The sequence below is a fragment of the Gymnoscopelus braueri genome (genome assembly GCF_963280865.1).
Source record: "Gymnoscopelus braueri genome assembly, chromosome: 14".
Lineage (NCBI taxonomy): Eukaryota > Metazoa > Chordata > Actinopteri > Myctophiformes > Myctophidae > Gymnoscopelus > Gymnoscopelus braueri.
Window position 1 is genome coordinate 24,586,100 of NC_137619.1, and position 14,431 is coordinate 24,600,530.

A 14,431-nucleotide genomic window follows, 5' to 3' on the forward strand; every position below is an offset into this window, starting at 1 on the left:
CAGATGGGGATCAGCAGACAAATACTTATTAATTTGAGGGTCCTTGACATGACATTTTTGAGAACCACTGGGTTTTAACATCAGTAAACAACCTAGCCCCTTTCGGGACTGACAAGCTGCGCGTCCTACGTTACTGCCTCTGATTGGCGAGCTCCTACACGCTTGCATGACAATCACAACGCGGGGAAGCGGGACATGGGAAGTGGAGCTGCAGGAGCAGAGTGTGAGAAAGGAGCTTAAGGTTTACTAAATTATTAAAAATGTTAAACGGCATCGCCGATCCCCGCTTTTTGATGCCGCTTTCTCGCGTGTTAGTATTGCTCTTGTTGGTACCTTTGAGAAATCTCTGCAACTTCTAAGCGACGAGCTGTACGCCCGAGACCAGACAGTGGTAGCCGCCGGTACGAGAGAGCGTGTTCTAACCAACAAGGGACCCTGGTATACCGCCTTCCCAAATACAAAAAAGGTAAACAGGGTCCCGAAAGGGGCTATAAACAACCCAAATAAGCCCAAAAAAACCCAACCATCAAGTGACTTTACAGAAAAACAAGCCCAAAATCGCTTATAATAAGCAGACATGGCAACCCTGCATTCAACATAAACAATGCAAAGAACTTCCGGGTTGGTTGCCTCTAGGAGTGCTGATCCTGGGGGTGATTCGATGCTTACTGCCACCTGCTGGTTGTGGTTGGTACAGATCCATTTGATGGTTATCCAGTCAACACAAGACTCACAAAACATGATACTGACATCATGATAAATAAAGCCTCAAGCTCAACACTGCCCTGTTTGCTCTACGCAAGGTCTGCTGTAGCGTACCCTGAACCTGGGTTAGATGTTAGATACAGCTGATGTCACCTCGTCTGCACTTGACCATATATGGAGCTCACTCGCTGGTACCTATATCCTGGTCTATGATGCCAGTCTCGCAACCATGATATCAGACAGACAGACAGACATGATACAAGCTCAAAACGCATTGCGTTTCGCATTATATATATATATATACAATCAATTAATAATCGCATTTATTTGCAGATAGACAACGTGAAAATCATTGACATTTTACAGGAGAGAGAAAGATACTTTACAGGAGTCCCACTTTACAGGAGGCCAACTGTCTATAAGAGTGTCTGTTTGTGTGTCTGGAGCTAATCTCACACCCCTGGACCGATCAGCAAGCTGGGTTTTTGGACAAAATCTGTGTAACGTAGGACCTGATTTAGACATGCATGTATGCACTTAATTTAGGAGAAGATAACAAGAAAATTAGTGCTGAAGGAGCACCAAATGTTTTTTAATTTTTTTCAAATAAAATGTATTCAGAGTGTGCAGCACAATTATGCATAGGCTATACAGCAGTATTACAATTTCAAAGACACCTCTTTTATTCCTTTCATATACAGCAGTATTACAATTTCAAAGACACCTCTTTTTTTCCTTTCATATACAGCAGTATTACGATTTCAAATACACCTCTTTTTTTCCTTTCATATTACACAAACACACAGAACAATACATACCCTCCCATCGTCCTCCCTTTGGTCCTAGGGGAAGAAAAATAATACATTTCCTATAGAGGAAGTAAAAAGCTAAGTAAATAAATAAAGGAAATTAATTAATTAATAATCAAGAAAGAATTGGAAAAAAGGTTAAATTGTACTAATGCCATTAGTACATATACCTTCCATCGCAATATGCAATGGAAGGATATACACCAATATTCAAACGAACAAAAAAGGGGATACAAGAATATTTGAAGCAAAAGCATACAGATCTCAATTAAAGAAAATAAAAAAATATATATATACATTCTAGTTATGGCTTATCAGTCTGAAGTATTAAAGCACTGACATTACATCCCAACTGAGCCTATGTCTTAGCGTACATTACATTTTCTCAAGTTTGAGAAAAAACATCACCAGAAGAAGGAATCAGATCTACAACCTCACAACACATCCCAGGGCTTGTAGTTATGAATAAAATACAATTAATTATTTTGGTAAAATAGTTTTTTTTATTGTAAATAGTTATATAGCCCTGGGGGACCTTGGTCAACTTAAATGTGTACCTGTAGGGTTTAATTGGCTAATCTGGAGAGACAAAGGTCTTACCAAATTTTCAGATCTCTTTGAAAATAATATTTTAAGTAGTTTTTTTTTAATGGAATGCACTAAGTATAATTTGCCCCAAAGTAACCCTTTTTGTTACTTTCTGATTAGTCTCGCGTAGCCAGACAACTATTCCACAATCTCTGAATGCTATATAGAGTCTGGAACTACAACTCCCAAAATCCGAGAGAGGAAACTGGCACACAAACAAATATATTTTAGAATATCTTTACACTTTACTTTTTAATTTCAATTTCTGCTAAGCAGCAAGCTATGTATACTTAGATGATTTGTATTTATATTAGGATAAATTTGCGCGACTGTAAAGACGAAACGGAAATGGAGAGGAGGCTCCACATCCGGTTTATATTCTAATCATGATCAGAGCTTCCGAGTCCCAGACTGTATGCCGGAAACATTAGAAAATTGTGGGAGGCAACAGTCTGGTAACGCGAGACTACTTTCTGATCAGACATTTCTGTGAAAACTCAATATCCCTCTTACTCTGAGAGACCAACCTTAGGATGACCTAACACTTACACCAGGTCAAAAAGGTCATAATTCAAATATTTATCCCTCTCACCTGTTTCGATATGGTCCCTTTAGTCAAGATTAGGAACAAGTGGGAAACTGAACTGGATGAAACATTCTCTGAGTGGTGCAATTCGGCAATTGATCGTGTTAATACCAATTTACTGGGCCTCATTCACTAAGCTGGTCGTACATTTCCGACAATATTTTAGTGTAAAGTGTTGTGTATCTTTTGTAAGTACAATCTCATGTGCGATTCAATATGCATCCACATATAACAGACATCTTCGTTCTTTTTTGGGTGATTTGTGTAAACAATGCATGTTGAGGGGCCTCTATAGAGTGCACCTCCGAAAGAGCTTTGACTTCTGCCCATAGGGGATGCAACAAACACAAAAAGTTGCACCGTCTGTCGTCCAGAGGTCAGATGGTAGTGAAGGTGTAATGTGTGACTTGGCGATATTCTTCACCTGGACGCAGAAGAGAGTCCGGGAATGAACCCTATACAAATCACGCAGAGAGAAGAGACAAATTATGAAAGGTCATGGTCTTGTTCTTGGTTGCCTGTCATACACTGATGTACATTCTGATGTCACTGGCTATGAAAACCACTTGGCTGGAGGACAACTACAGGCATAACTTTAACAGTACGTGGCTGAGGGCCACAAACGTGAAGTAACCTGACCAACAACATATTTGAGGGACACAAATGTGAAGTAACCTGACCAACAACATATTTGAATGATCAGGTCAATGGTGATTCTCTGCAGCTACATACTGTACGTCTCCACTGGCTGTGCGAGACTAGCTCTGAGGACGAATGTAAAGCTAGAGCAAAGCATCCTGGTATTGTAGTATGCATTGTTTGGTCCAGGGAATGTTCCTGCAGTGATACTGATCGATAACAGAAGATGGTTCTTTTTTGAATACTCTTCATCTCATATAATGCCTCTTGTTCTTTTTTCCCTTTTTTAAACAGTGGGAGGGACGACGCAAGTAAAAGACGCAGGTGTAGGAAACAAGGATTTTAATCAAGGACCTGAGACGCACCCATGGAAAACATGTAAACTCCACACACAGAACATGTCATACCTCAATGTGTTTCTGCTGTGTTGTGGTTTGTTGGTACTGTACCTGGTTCACAGCATCAGGCCAGTTCTGAGTCTCCAGACAGAAGGAGCTATGCTTCATGTAACTGGTTCCACCCTTTCCAGTCAGAGAGCCATCCAGGAAATTTGCAGTGTAGAACTGGATTCCTGGTTGGCTGGTTGAAACCTCCAGGACCCGCCCACTGGCTGGGTGACAGACCCTGTTAAGAGAAAGGGGAGAAAAAAGGTAGAAGGGAGATTAAAAACTGTAATTAGAAGGAAGGTTTCTTATTATACTGCAGCCTACTACAGCAAATATAATAATTTCCATAATCCATTTCCTATTTGATGTACTCTACTGTGCTATGTTTCTGTGTGTATATTCAAAGTTCTGCCCATATTCACTGATGGAAAAATGCATCCCTGATGCATCTCACCTGGCTGCAGGTCGCTCTTTCCAGGGGTCCCCAGGTGAAGCCAAACAGAAGTTGTGGTCAAATCCTGGTCCTGAAACTTCCTTCAGACGAGAGCAAATAAAACCAGGCTTTCTGAGGTCAAATGGCGTGCCTTCCACTGCTCTGACCTCTCCTGTAAAGAGGGAGGGTCTTCCTGAATGAAAGGCTTTGTAACAGCAATAATTCAAGCATTGAATGAAATGATTACACATGAAATCAAGTAGATCTGTTTTACCACTGTAAAAAGTGTTTTATTTTTTCATATACTTTTCATTATTTGTGTGTGTGTGTGTGTGTGCTTTGGTCAAGTGAACACATTTATACCAGTAGGAATTGATGTCTCGTTCACCGGCAGGTAAGACTGGGCGTTGATGGACACTTCATGGTCATAGATATTAGATGCACCCTACACACACACACACGCACACGCACGCACACGCACACGCGCACACACACACACACACACACACACGTTACTATAGTCTATAGTACAAAATACTGTATAGGAAATGTTTTTTAGCTTAGTTTTTGTCTTTGTAAATCTTCTCAAGGAATACCTTGAATTACAGGAGCTGAAACTAAAAGTTTGGTTTGAACAAGTATCTTTCTCTTCTTCAACGGTGGCTGAGGCATTGTTGCGTGCAGATAGGACTCTGGCAGCATCGGCCACTGAAGCCAAAATGCTGTGTTGCTTGCCGTGTAGCCTATGCGAGGAATGAGGATGCATTTGCACACTCACTTGTAAACATGTTATGCAAAGTAGCCATTTGGTTACTTGGATCATGAATTGAGGGGGACTTGTTCTAGCGTGCACGGCTGCACGCGCGTGGATGTGCGTGCACATCCACGCGCTCCATTATTGCCTGGGAAGCACTTAGAAACAATATGATTTGTCTCAAGGGGTTTATCCTTTCAAATGTCAATGCCTGGGTGACAAGCTATACACATGATGCTCCATTCTGTTCACATACTGTGATTAGCTCATCAGAAAAACTAAATTAATATCCTTGGTGGACAACGATGGTGCAGGTACACAACAACAACACAAAAACACACATGCCAGGTATAGGAACCGGACAGACACAAGTACAACTTGCGGGTAAATGGGCAACATGGTTAATGCACAGTTGATAGTTCAGTAAATGGGTCGCACCAGTAGCTGACCAGTGTGTTGACCCCATTATCACAACGTCCCTGGGTTCCGGCTGGAGAGCTGTTAGTTACAAGACCGAGTATAACGATGTAGCAAAGACAGTTCAGTAGACAAGTAGTCTTACCTGTCCAGCCAGGTTGAAGTAGGAATGGTTGGTGAGGTTGATGGGGGTAGTTCTGGTGGAGCGGGCCTGGTACAGGGCTGTGAGGGTTTCCCCCTGCGAGAAACAACCGTGAGCTGATGAACTATGTCAAAATGACAAAAAAAAAGATTGACTTCATGTTGATGGAGACTACTGTGCACCTGGGAACCTTTGATGTATGTATTAGTACTGAAAGTTCCCCAGATCTGTACATCAATATAATTCTATCTCTGAGGTATCATCATTCATCAAACATTTCTCATGTTGGTTTTACACAGCTAGGCCACAATCCTCATGCTTTATCCACACACACACACACACACACCACACACCACACACACATACTGTACACACACACGCACGTTTCTCTGGCTGATGCAAGTTGAAATCAACACCTAACATGCTGTTGTTGATTAAACAACACTAATTTGTATTAGATATATCACATTAATGTATCTTTCGTGACAGTCAGTTACTGCATTTTAAGTGAAATTTGTTGTTCTAATGTACCTGTAAACTGTAGGTCACAGAGACTTGGAGCTCTCCAGGATAGCCCTGATCTCCATCTGGACTTGTGTGACTCAAACGTACGACTCCTTCCACGATCTCAGACAGCCAGATAGCCTGACCAGAGAGAGACAATACAGTTAACAGGTGTAGCAGGGCATCGCGATACAAACATGAAATTAATTAGAATAGAAACTTGCCTCTTGTATGCAGAGTGTGTGCATACTGCAGTGCATACAGTACCTTATTGAAGCCTCTGAGACCACCGTGCAGTGCATTTGGTCCGTTATTAATATCCAGCTGGTACTGTGTTCCTTCCACTGTGAACTTGCCCCCAGCAATCCTGTTGGCCACCCGACCCACCAGCGCACCAAAATAACGCGGGTTCGACAAATAATCTGCAATCACAGGCCACATTATTTTATTTTTATTTTATTTTGATAAGATATATAGAGAGGAAGCTACAGGCTGATAGTGGGAACCACATGCAACATTTGTTACCAGCTTGAATTGAACCAGGGGCATTGCAATTATGTGGTCGTTGATGCACAATCCGGTCTGACAACGGTGCGCCCCAAAAGGGTTTTTACTCAAGTTATTACTCTGTTTTATACTCTGAGACGTATGACACTTTTAGTCTATAGGCTAAAATCATCCCACGGAATGAAAACAAATAGAGCAGGTTCCTTTCTCGGTTTTACCTTCTCAGTACTGACATAAAAAAAGCAGTAACAGCGATGAAAATATGAACAGCATTTTTCACCTTTCTGACACATTGTGCATGTCCATGCTTGCGGATGTACACATTCATTAATAGTATCTGCCATAAAGATAACAGAAAATGATTCACCAAAATGTACCTAGCTGATCAGTCATAGTTTACAACCAATGTTGGCCCATAAGTGTGTTGATATATCATGTTTAAGTCATGTTGCCAGTGTGACACCCCCTGTAATTTGCCAAGTACAACCTTTGCCAAGATTGTGTGCCTCTGTCTTGCAGGGTGCTGATTGGAGAGGTAATCAGGGGAAGGGGAGACAACTCAGAGACACCTGGCCACTGGTCTCCCCACTGAGCATAAAACACCTGCCCTTAACCATCTGCACTTTCCTAAATCCTCGCTGGGTCAAAGGCGTGGCCACAGAAGAACACTTGTATTTGGTTGCATTTGTTAGTCTTAGTTAATTTAGGAAGCATGTTTCTCTGCCACTGTTACCTATTTCTTTTTACTTTATATGTTCACCCTTTGTTAATAAAAACTATCACTTTTTTTTTGCCTACCCTCTTGTATGTTTCCCCTTTTTTTCTTGTGGCCCTCAAACAGGGTCCATAACACCAGCTATCATCGCAGACCTTTTAACTCACCATTACCTAGGCATACTGCACTTAATTGCCATCAGGGTCAATTATTACTTGTAAAGTATGTTCAAACAGTACAGTTACAGTCTTCCTGTACATGTAGCCTACCTTCCAGATTATCATAGCCGCTGACCAGGTCATCCATCTGTCCATTCTTGCCCTTGCTCTTGATGGACTTGATGATGCAGCCTAGGTTAAGGATCTCCACCTCGAGGTGATCTGATGTTAAGGTGAACGTCTCCACCGTACCAGCACCAGCAATCACCAGGGATTCAGACTTAATAACTGTCATTTCAATTTATATCGATTTAACTCTAAACTAAACTTCTTCCAATCTTCTCGCACACTGTGTATGTGTTTAGATAATTAGTGGCACTGGCTCCCAATTAGTAGTCTAAGCTTGAAGTTTCGTTCCAAATGAATGAAAGTAAAACTCTTGAACTTTAGAGACAAGATCACATGACTTCCACAGTGAGCTACGGACTTCCAGGATCATGTACTAAACCAGTGTTGCCAGGTGTGATTATTATAAGCGACTTTTGGCTTGTTTTTCTGTAAAGTTGCTTAAATATTGGTAGTTGCGGGTTGCGCTTTTTTTCCTCTAAAGTTTAGTTGCTTATTTGGACTTGTTTCCTAAATGTTGTATAAACCAGTGGTTCTAGGACCCCCAAATGTACATGTAATTATCCAAGAACCCCCCCCCCCCCCGATCTGAAAATATTTTATGCCAGGGACCCCCATACAAGATTTGTGTTGTTAAAATGTTAAAATAATATTCCACATTTAACACATTTTCTTAAAGATTTTTTTGATAATAGCCGATGTATTCTTTTGGGCTTGTTTTCGTATACCTGGTTGCTTGTTTCTCTCGCAAGATCTGGCAACACTATACTCAACCTGTCTTTAATAAAGGTGTTTCCGCCCGGTAGTGCATTTCAAAGTAAGACTAATGTAAGTCACAATAATGAAAATATATAATGTAGATGTTTTTAGGAGCATTATGGATATATTTTTACCCAAACAGTGTCCCTTGTTCTTTTTTTACCAGTTCCAGAGTCTGTGTCATTCTGTTCCAACCAGATCACGATTACAAATTTAAGTTGTTTTTTCCATGTTTTAAACATGGAAAGGATTATGACGCTTATGCTAAAATAATTGCGATTAGACGATTATGTAATAATTGTGACAGGCCGCCTCCTAACCATAGAGTTAAAAATAACTAACTACAACTTCAACTACTTCAAGGAAAATAATTTTTATTTTGAAACTTTTAACCGGAAGTATTTTCTACTGTTTTCACCGTTGTCTTTGCATCTCACGGCACCTCAATCCTGCTTCTGTGGTACGGAAGCATTTATTGATTAAAGTGATTAATGAAAAAGGCATGCGTTTGTTGTAAAGCCATTCTTTATTTCAATAAATGCAAAAGATATACGTTGTAACAACAAAATGAATAAAATGACACGTAATGGCTACACAGGCAAGCTAACAGTCTGCAGCTAAGCTAAAGCTAACTAACACGTTTACTTTGCGCAGGCGCACGTCACTTCATCCAGCCAGAGGCTGCGTTGCCATGTCAGCTTATTATAGGCGACTTTGGGCTTGTAAATGTTGGTAGTTGCGGCTTGTTTCTAAAGTGTAGTTGCTTATTTGGTTTTGTTTCCTAATATTGTTTAAACCAGTGGTTCTCAAACATTTCATGTCAAGGACCCCTAAATTAAATGTGTTTTTCCCCTGCAGAACCCCAACTGAAAATATGTTTTGCTACCCCCCCACCCCATACAAGATCATATAGCCTATAGTCGCTTCTTTTGGGATTGTTTTCAGTTTGCTCTTTGTGTGTGTGTGTGTGTGTGTGTGTGTGTGTGTGTGTGCGTGCGTGCGTGTGCGTGTGGGTGCGTGTGCGTGTGTGTGTGTGTGGTGTCACAGCAGCTGGATGATACGGACCATTGACCAACCTACCTCACCATGGCAGACCAGCAACAATCCAAGTTACAGCTGGTTTCCAGCCACATAAACGCGATCCAGGACTTCCCAAAGAAAGGGATTCTTTTTAGGTAAATAAAACGTAAATAATGTAATGTCTAATTAATAAGGGGTGTTCTGTAAGCTATTAAACCCACATTGAAGCTGTCACATGGTCTGAATGGGAAGATTTCATATTTTTCTTGATTTAGCTGTTATTTTACATTCCTCTTACAATTCACTAAATTTTCATTGCCGTTGCGTTGCAAGGGAACAGCTTTGAAAAGTGTTGTAGTGTGAAGTTGTAGTGTGAAGTCTCATGTGAATAGTTTAATTTCTCACCTTCCCAGACTATATAGTCTTGAACTCTGGTATACTAGAGTCCTCTGATAGGTATATTAAAGGTAGTGAAATGGCCTTGAATCAAGACTGTCATAGATATATTTTATCAAATTTGCATATCTATGTCAGACTCGATAAAATACATCTCTGATAGTCTTGATCCAAGGCTAGTATAGTGTAAGTGATATTTATTGGGGGGGGGGGTTAAGTGAAAAGGTTAAAGCTCTATATTTTTATAGTGATCAGAGTGTTTTTCAGTATCAGGGATCTCTTATCTCATCTCTTTATTAAAGGCATAATTATGTAACTTTGCCCTGTTTACATAACCAAACAATAAATACATGTTTTAAACCAATTATTTCCGTCTATACCAGCAGTTATCAGCCACTGGAGTATAGCGGTGGGAAAAAAACATTCATTTCAGTGAATGAACGATTTTGTTCACGTTCACGGCAATGATCCGTTCAAATGATTCGTTCACGTTCAACGTTCAGTAGCTCTTCCTGTCCCGGTGGAGTGCAAGGGCTGCTATGCATGCAACTGTGTGCATCTGATCCCTCTGACATGACTTACACAGTCTGCACAGAAACACAGCACTATCATTCACCATCTAATTGCAGCATCTTCTTTGTAATATAATAATGTGTAGAAGTAATAAACAACTAAAATATATAATGTAAAGTTATTTGTATTAGTCGATAATTATTTCCATATTATTTCCATTTTCCAAATGCAATATTTTATACAAAGCAGCCTAAGTCAGTACACTCACATGACTATCGATTTCCAACCATGACTTTAACTTGAATAGTAGCTGTAGCGTACTATGTACTTGCATCTTCTATTCAAACTAAAACATGTTAATTGACCAGTACCTATCTGTCCTTTGTCTAGGACCATGCATATTTATTTCTTCTGATACTTAAATGTGGTGCTTACACTATCTGTCTTTTGTCCAGGAACAACAGTAGGCTACCTTTATTTAAATTGAAATAGCAATACGCATGCATGTCTATTGTATAGTGAAAAACTGTACCGCACAGCTGTCTGTCTGTCTGATGGTCTGTCTGTCTGTCTGTCGTGGGAGGAACAGCCCGCCCGTCCTGTGTGCAGGGCGGGGTGGGGGCATGAACAAAATCGTGAACGTAACAGTTTCAGGAAGTGAACAGGTTTATTCACATTCACGGCAATGAACTAGTTCTTATGAACAAATCGATCATGAACGACCCATCACTACTGGAGTAGTGTGGTGTTTACCTGCAGAAACACGTTGCCCTCTCGAATGGGGTGGTATTTTGGTGTTTTCACAGTTTGTTTTGGTAGAAGGGGAAGGTTTGGGGCAACCAAAACAAACCGTGAAAACACCAAAATACAGCAAGAGGGCAGTGTGTTTCTGCAGGTAAAGCGCAGTGGTAAAGTGCCTGCCCAGTGCCCACCACCACAAACTCACCACTTACAATTTCACTTGTTTATCCTGTATCCTAGTTATCGCTCTGTCTTAATGGATAGAATTGTTATCCTGACCTGAAAATGCATTTTCTGTTTAATAAAGGGCTGACTAGATGGGGAGACCCCTGTTACTGAACAAACACTCTACAGCAATGATGACAGTCATCAATCATCAGAATAATCTGAATATAGAGCTATTTAACACCTATTTTAACTAAAGAAAATCACGTACTGCACCTTTAATGATGTGCTGCTTTTAATGCTGCTTTTAGTTGAGCCCCAGCATGATTGCAGAACTATTGTAATTATTGTAATTTGTGTGTGTGTGTGTGTGTGTGTGTGTGTGTGTGTGTGTGTGTGTGTGTGTGTGTGTGTGTGTGTGTGTGTGTGTGTGTGTGTGTGTGTGTGTGTGTGTGTGTGTGTGTGTGTGTGTGTGTGTGTGTGTGTGTGTGTGTGTGTGTGTGTGTGTGTTACTGTGCAGAGATATCTGTCCACTCCTGAAGGAGCCTGCAGCTCTGACAGCAGTGATTGATCTCTTTGAAGAACATGTGAAACAGACATACCAGCAAGTTGACCTGATTGTAGGTAAGCAGCCTATGATCATACATGCATACGTCATACATACATACATACTACTACTAAAGTAGCTAAGAGGTGACTAATACAGGAATGATTTCAACTGCGTGTGTGTATTTTAGGTCTAGACGCACGTGGCTTTCTGTTTGGGCCTATGCTGGCCCAGAGGTTAAACGTGGGATTTGTGATGGTCAGGAAGATAGGGAAACTACCTGGACCCACTGTGTCTGTGTCTTACAGCCTGGAATATGGCACGGTAAGACGTGCAGACAAAACCATGCTATCAACCTCTTTACTTTACATTCTGTTCTAGACTAACCATATATTTCTGAAGGAGCTTGGAATGAGGTATACTAACTGAGTGACTTTTACTATCAATGCACTAAATGCCCTAGATTTGCTGTTACTGTATGTATTCCATATACAGCCATAGAACACTCTGCATCGACTTAAGGATGCACGATTAATCAGTCAATTCGTTATCACCAATATTGGCCTTAAAGATGAATCACTATCCAACCATTATCAAAGTAATATATTGGTTTGAGCTGAGTTTCAATGTGAAGTTGAGAAAGTATTTTGTTATATACTGATATAATGTAGATTATATCAGTGCTTTCTAGTGAAGCTTTAAATAGGGTCTACCTTTTGAAAGCTTGGGAATGCACCGTTTTTTGAACTCTGCATCTGTACTCACAGTTACTGAATCACAGTTACTGTGTAACTGTTGTAAGGTAAACCCTACTACAAACTTGTATTACAATATCTGTATTGGATACTGGCCAAAATGTCAGTATCGTTTATTCATTACTGATTAATTGAGTACAATGGACCACAATGGAAACAAGCCCCTGGGTCTTTTTGTGTTATTTTAGCATAACCTTTGACTGTACTATCTGTACTGTTAGTACTCTTGTTAATAAAGTATTCAATCAATCAACCAACCCTGCATCCCTAATTCTAATTTGTCATGCTCGGCCAATAATTAAATGCTGCAACTTGAGGTCAGCTCTTATCACATCAAATGCCTTTGAAAGTTCTGCCAGAAAATATGTATTTAGTAGACTCACACAAACCACATTCTCTGTACACGATGTGTACAGCAAATATGGAGATGTAAATGTTCACTGTTGTTAAAATTTTAGGCTGAAGTTGAGGTCCAGAAAGATGCTTTCATTCCTGGACAGAAGGTTCTGCTCATCGATGACCTTTTAGCCACTGGAGGTAATCAGCTTTAAAGTTACTTAGAACCCTAAATGCCTAAATTGAAGATGAGCCTTGTGACCAAGTTCCACTGCTACCATCAAACAGGGAGTGTGTAGTGCTCAGAGTCCCATGACAACCTGGCATTTTCAAAGAACAATGTTGTGCACATCCAATTGTCGCTGGTGCAGGACAAAATAAGTATCAGCAAAGAAAAGAAACACCTCCCGCACACAACTTGTAGCTCCGAAAATATTTACTGCAAAAGAATTGTCAGGTGCACAAAGTTTCAACCAAACAACCTGGCCTTCATCAGGTGATTAGATTAGTGACCCATTCCTCTTTATCTGATCTGTCACAACACGTGACCAGAATGGTGATGTGGTTAGGGACAAAAAACAGGTTCTTTTTTACACCCACAACTTGCAATGAATCCCACCAGTGTATAAATACAATAACGTTTTTTTTTTTTTTACAAAAGAGTGTAAATTAAAGTGTTAAATGCTTTATGAAATACACTAAATTATAAAGAACAAAGAGGTAGCAATGTGTACAACATGTGAATAGAATAGAATAGAGACAATTATGTAAAGTGTGATTATATTTTTGTAACATATCTGTATTGTATTTGTATACTTGTATACTAGTTATTTTTGTCCCTATCATATATCACCACTCTTATCACGTATTGTGACAGATTCAGATAAAGGGGTTTGGTCACTAATCTAATCACCTATTGAGGGCCAGGTTAATTTGCCAAAACGTTGTGTACATGACAATCTTTACTGTAAATATTTTCGGAGCTACATGGTTGTGCGCAGATATTTCTTTTCGTCAGAAATGTTATTTTGGCTGTTTTGATTAACTATGATTTTGAGGCCTTAAATATGATTGTATCCTGCCAGTGGAAATGTGTTGATAGGCCCTTTGGGGCGCCTCTAACGTCTAGGCAATGAAAGGATTCATTTGAGGAGGAAACAAGTATGATTCTTTGCCTTGTTTCGACTAGTATGTACAGTACGTGCAACACAAAAGTCTTGAAATGTTCAAAAAGCTTAGTGGACATTTCATAATTCTAATAATGGTACATGGTATGTCTCTGTGTTCCAGGGACCCTTACAGCTGCCTGTGAGCTGATGCAAAAGCAGCAGGCAGAGGTGCTGGGCTGCTTGGTCATTATTGAACTTCAAGATCTGAAGGGAGCAGACAAACTGAAACCACATGCCGTCTTCTCACTGGTCAAGTACTGACACCATCTCTCAACAGCTGTCTTTACATTCATGAGTCCTTATAAAAGTCCTTTATGTGCCAGTGTGTTGACCAGCCAAATGTTCTCTGGCTATGGCTGAATGATTTTGTCTACTTCAAAGCAGGGGTCCCCAACCTGGGTCCGCAGACCATTCGCTGGTGGTCTGCGATGCCAGTCTGCATGAAAATGAGTTTAATTTATTTCATATATAATATTCACAAATGGAAAAATTATAAAAATCCACACACTAGTATGATGCTCCCATTTCACAACAATTATGTAGGCCCTATATATAGGACAG

At 40.3% G+C, this 14,431-nt stretch overlaps 2 protein-coding genes across 3 annotated transcripts; one reads left to right on the forward strand and one right to left on the reverse strand.

Annotated features, from left to right (window-relative positions):
• Positions 1–1,290: 1,290 nt before the first annotated feature.
• On the reverse strand, positions 1,291–7,822 carry LOC308100435 (galactose mutarotase-like). Its single transcript, XM_080449486.1, has 8 exons — positions 7,455–7,822; positions 6,231–6,385; positions 5,991–6,104; positions 5,463–5,555; positions 4,510–4,591; positions 4,168–4,318; positions 3,777–3,951; positions 1,291–3,143 (listed from the first exon to the last, which is right to left on the reverse strand). Exons 1-8 carry the CDS (start codon positions 7,636–7,638, stop codon positions 3,066–3,068), a joined length of 1,032 nt encoding a protein of 343 aa, XP_080305612.1. The 5' UTR covers positions 7,639–7,822; the 3' UTR covers positions 1,291–3,065.
• Positions 7,823–8,645: 823 nt separating this feature from the next.
• aprt (adenine phosphoribosyltransferase) lies at positions 8,646–14,183 on the forward strand. Of its 2 annotated transcripts, none has more exons than XM_080449522.1 (6): positions 8,646–8,688; positions 9,276–9,403; positions 11,584–11,687; positions 11,801–11,934; positions 12,824–12,902; positions 13,992–14,183. In XM_080449522.1, exons 2-6 carry the CDS (start codon positions 9,315–9,317, stop codon positions 14,129–14,131), a joined length of 546 nt encoding a protein of 181 aa, XP_080305648.1. In that variant the 5' UTR covers positions 8,646–8,688; positions 9,276–9,314; the 3' UTR covers positions 14,132–14,183. The 2 variants fall into 2 exon arrangements, with proteins under 2 accessions (XP_080305648.1, XP_080305649.1); XM_080449523.1 differs by having other exon boundaries at positions 8,665–8,688; positions 9,279–9,403.
• Positions 14,184–14,431: the final 248 nt, after the last annotated feature.

Excerpts from the sequence above, each read along its gene's own strand:
- LOC308100435 (XM_080449486.1), bottom strand. The coding sequence starts at position 7,638 with ATGACAGTTATTAAGTCTGAATCCCTGGTGATTGCTGGTGCTGGTACG. Across the intron at positions 4,592-5,462 it reads ACTTCAACCTGGCTGGACAG|GGTGCATCTAATATCTATGA; the intron begins GTAAGACTACTT and ends GTGTGTGTGTAG. Across the intron at positions 3,144-3,776 it reads GGCCTGATGCTGTGAACCAG|GGTTCATTCCCGGACTCTCT; the intron begins GTACAGTACCAA and ends TGATTTGTATAG.
- aprt (XM_080449522.1), top strand. The coding sequence starts at position 9,315 with ATGGCAGACCAGCAACAATCCAAGTTACAGCTGGTTTCCAGCCACATA. Across the intron at positions 11,688-11,800 it reads GCAAGTTGACCTGATTGTAG|GTCTAGACGCACGTGGCTTT; the intron begins GTAAGCAGCCTA and ends TGTGTATTTTAG. Across the intron at positions 11,935-12,823 it reads ACAGCCTGGAATATGGCACG|GCTGAAGTTGAGGTCCAGAA; the intron begins GTAAGACGTGCA and ends TTAAAATTTTAG.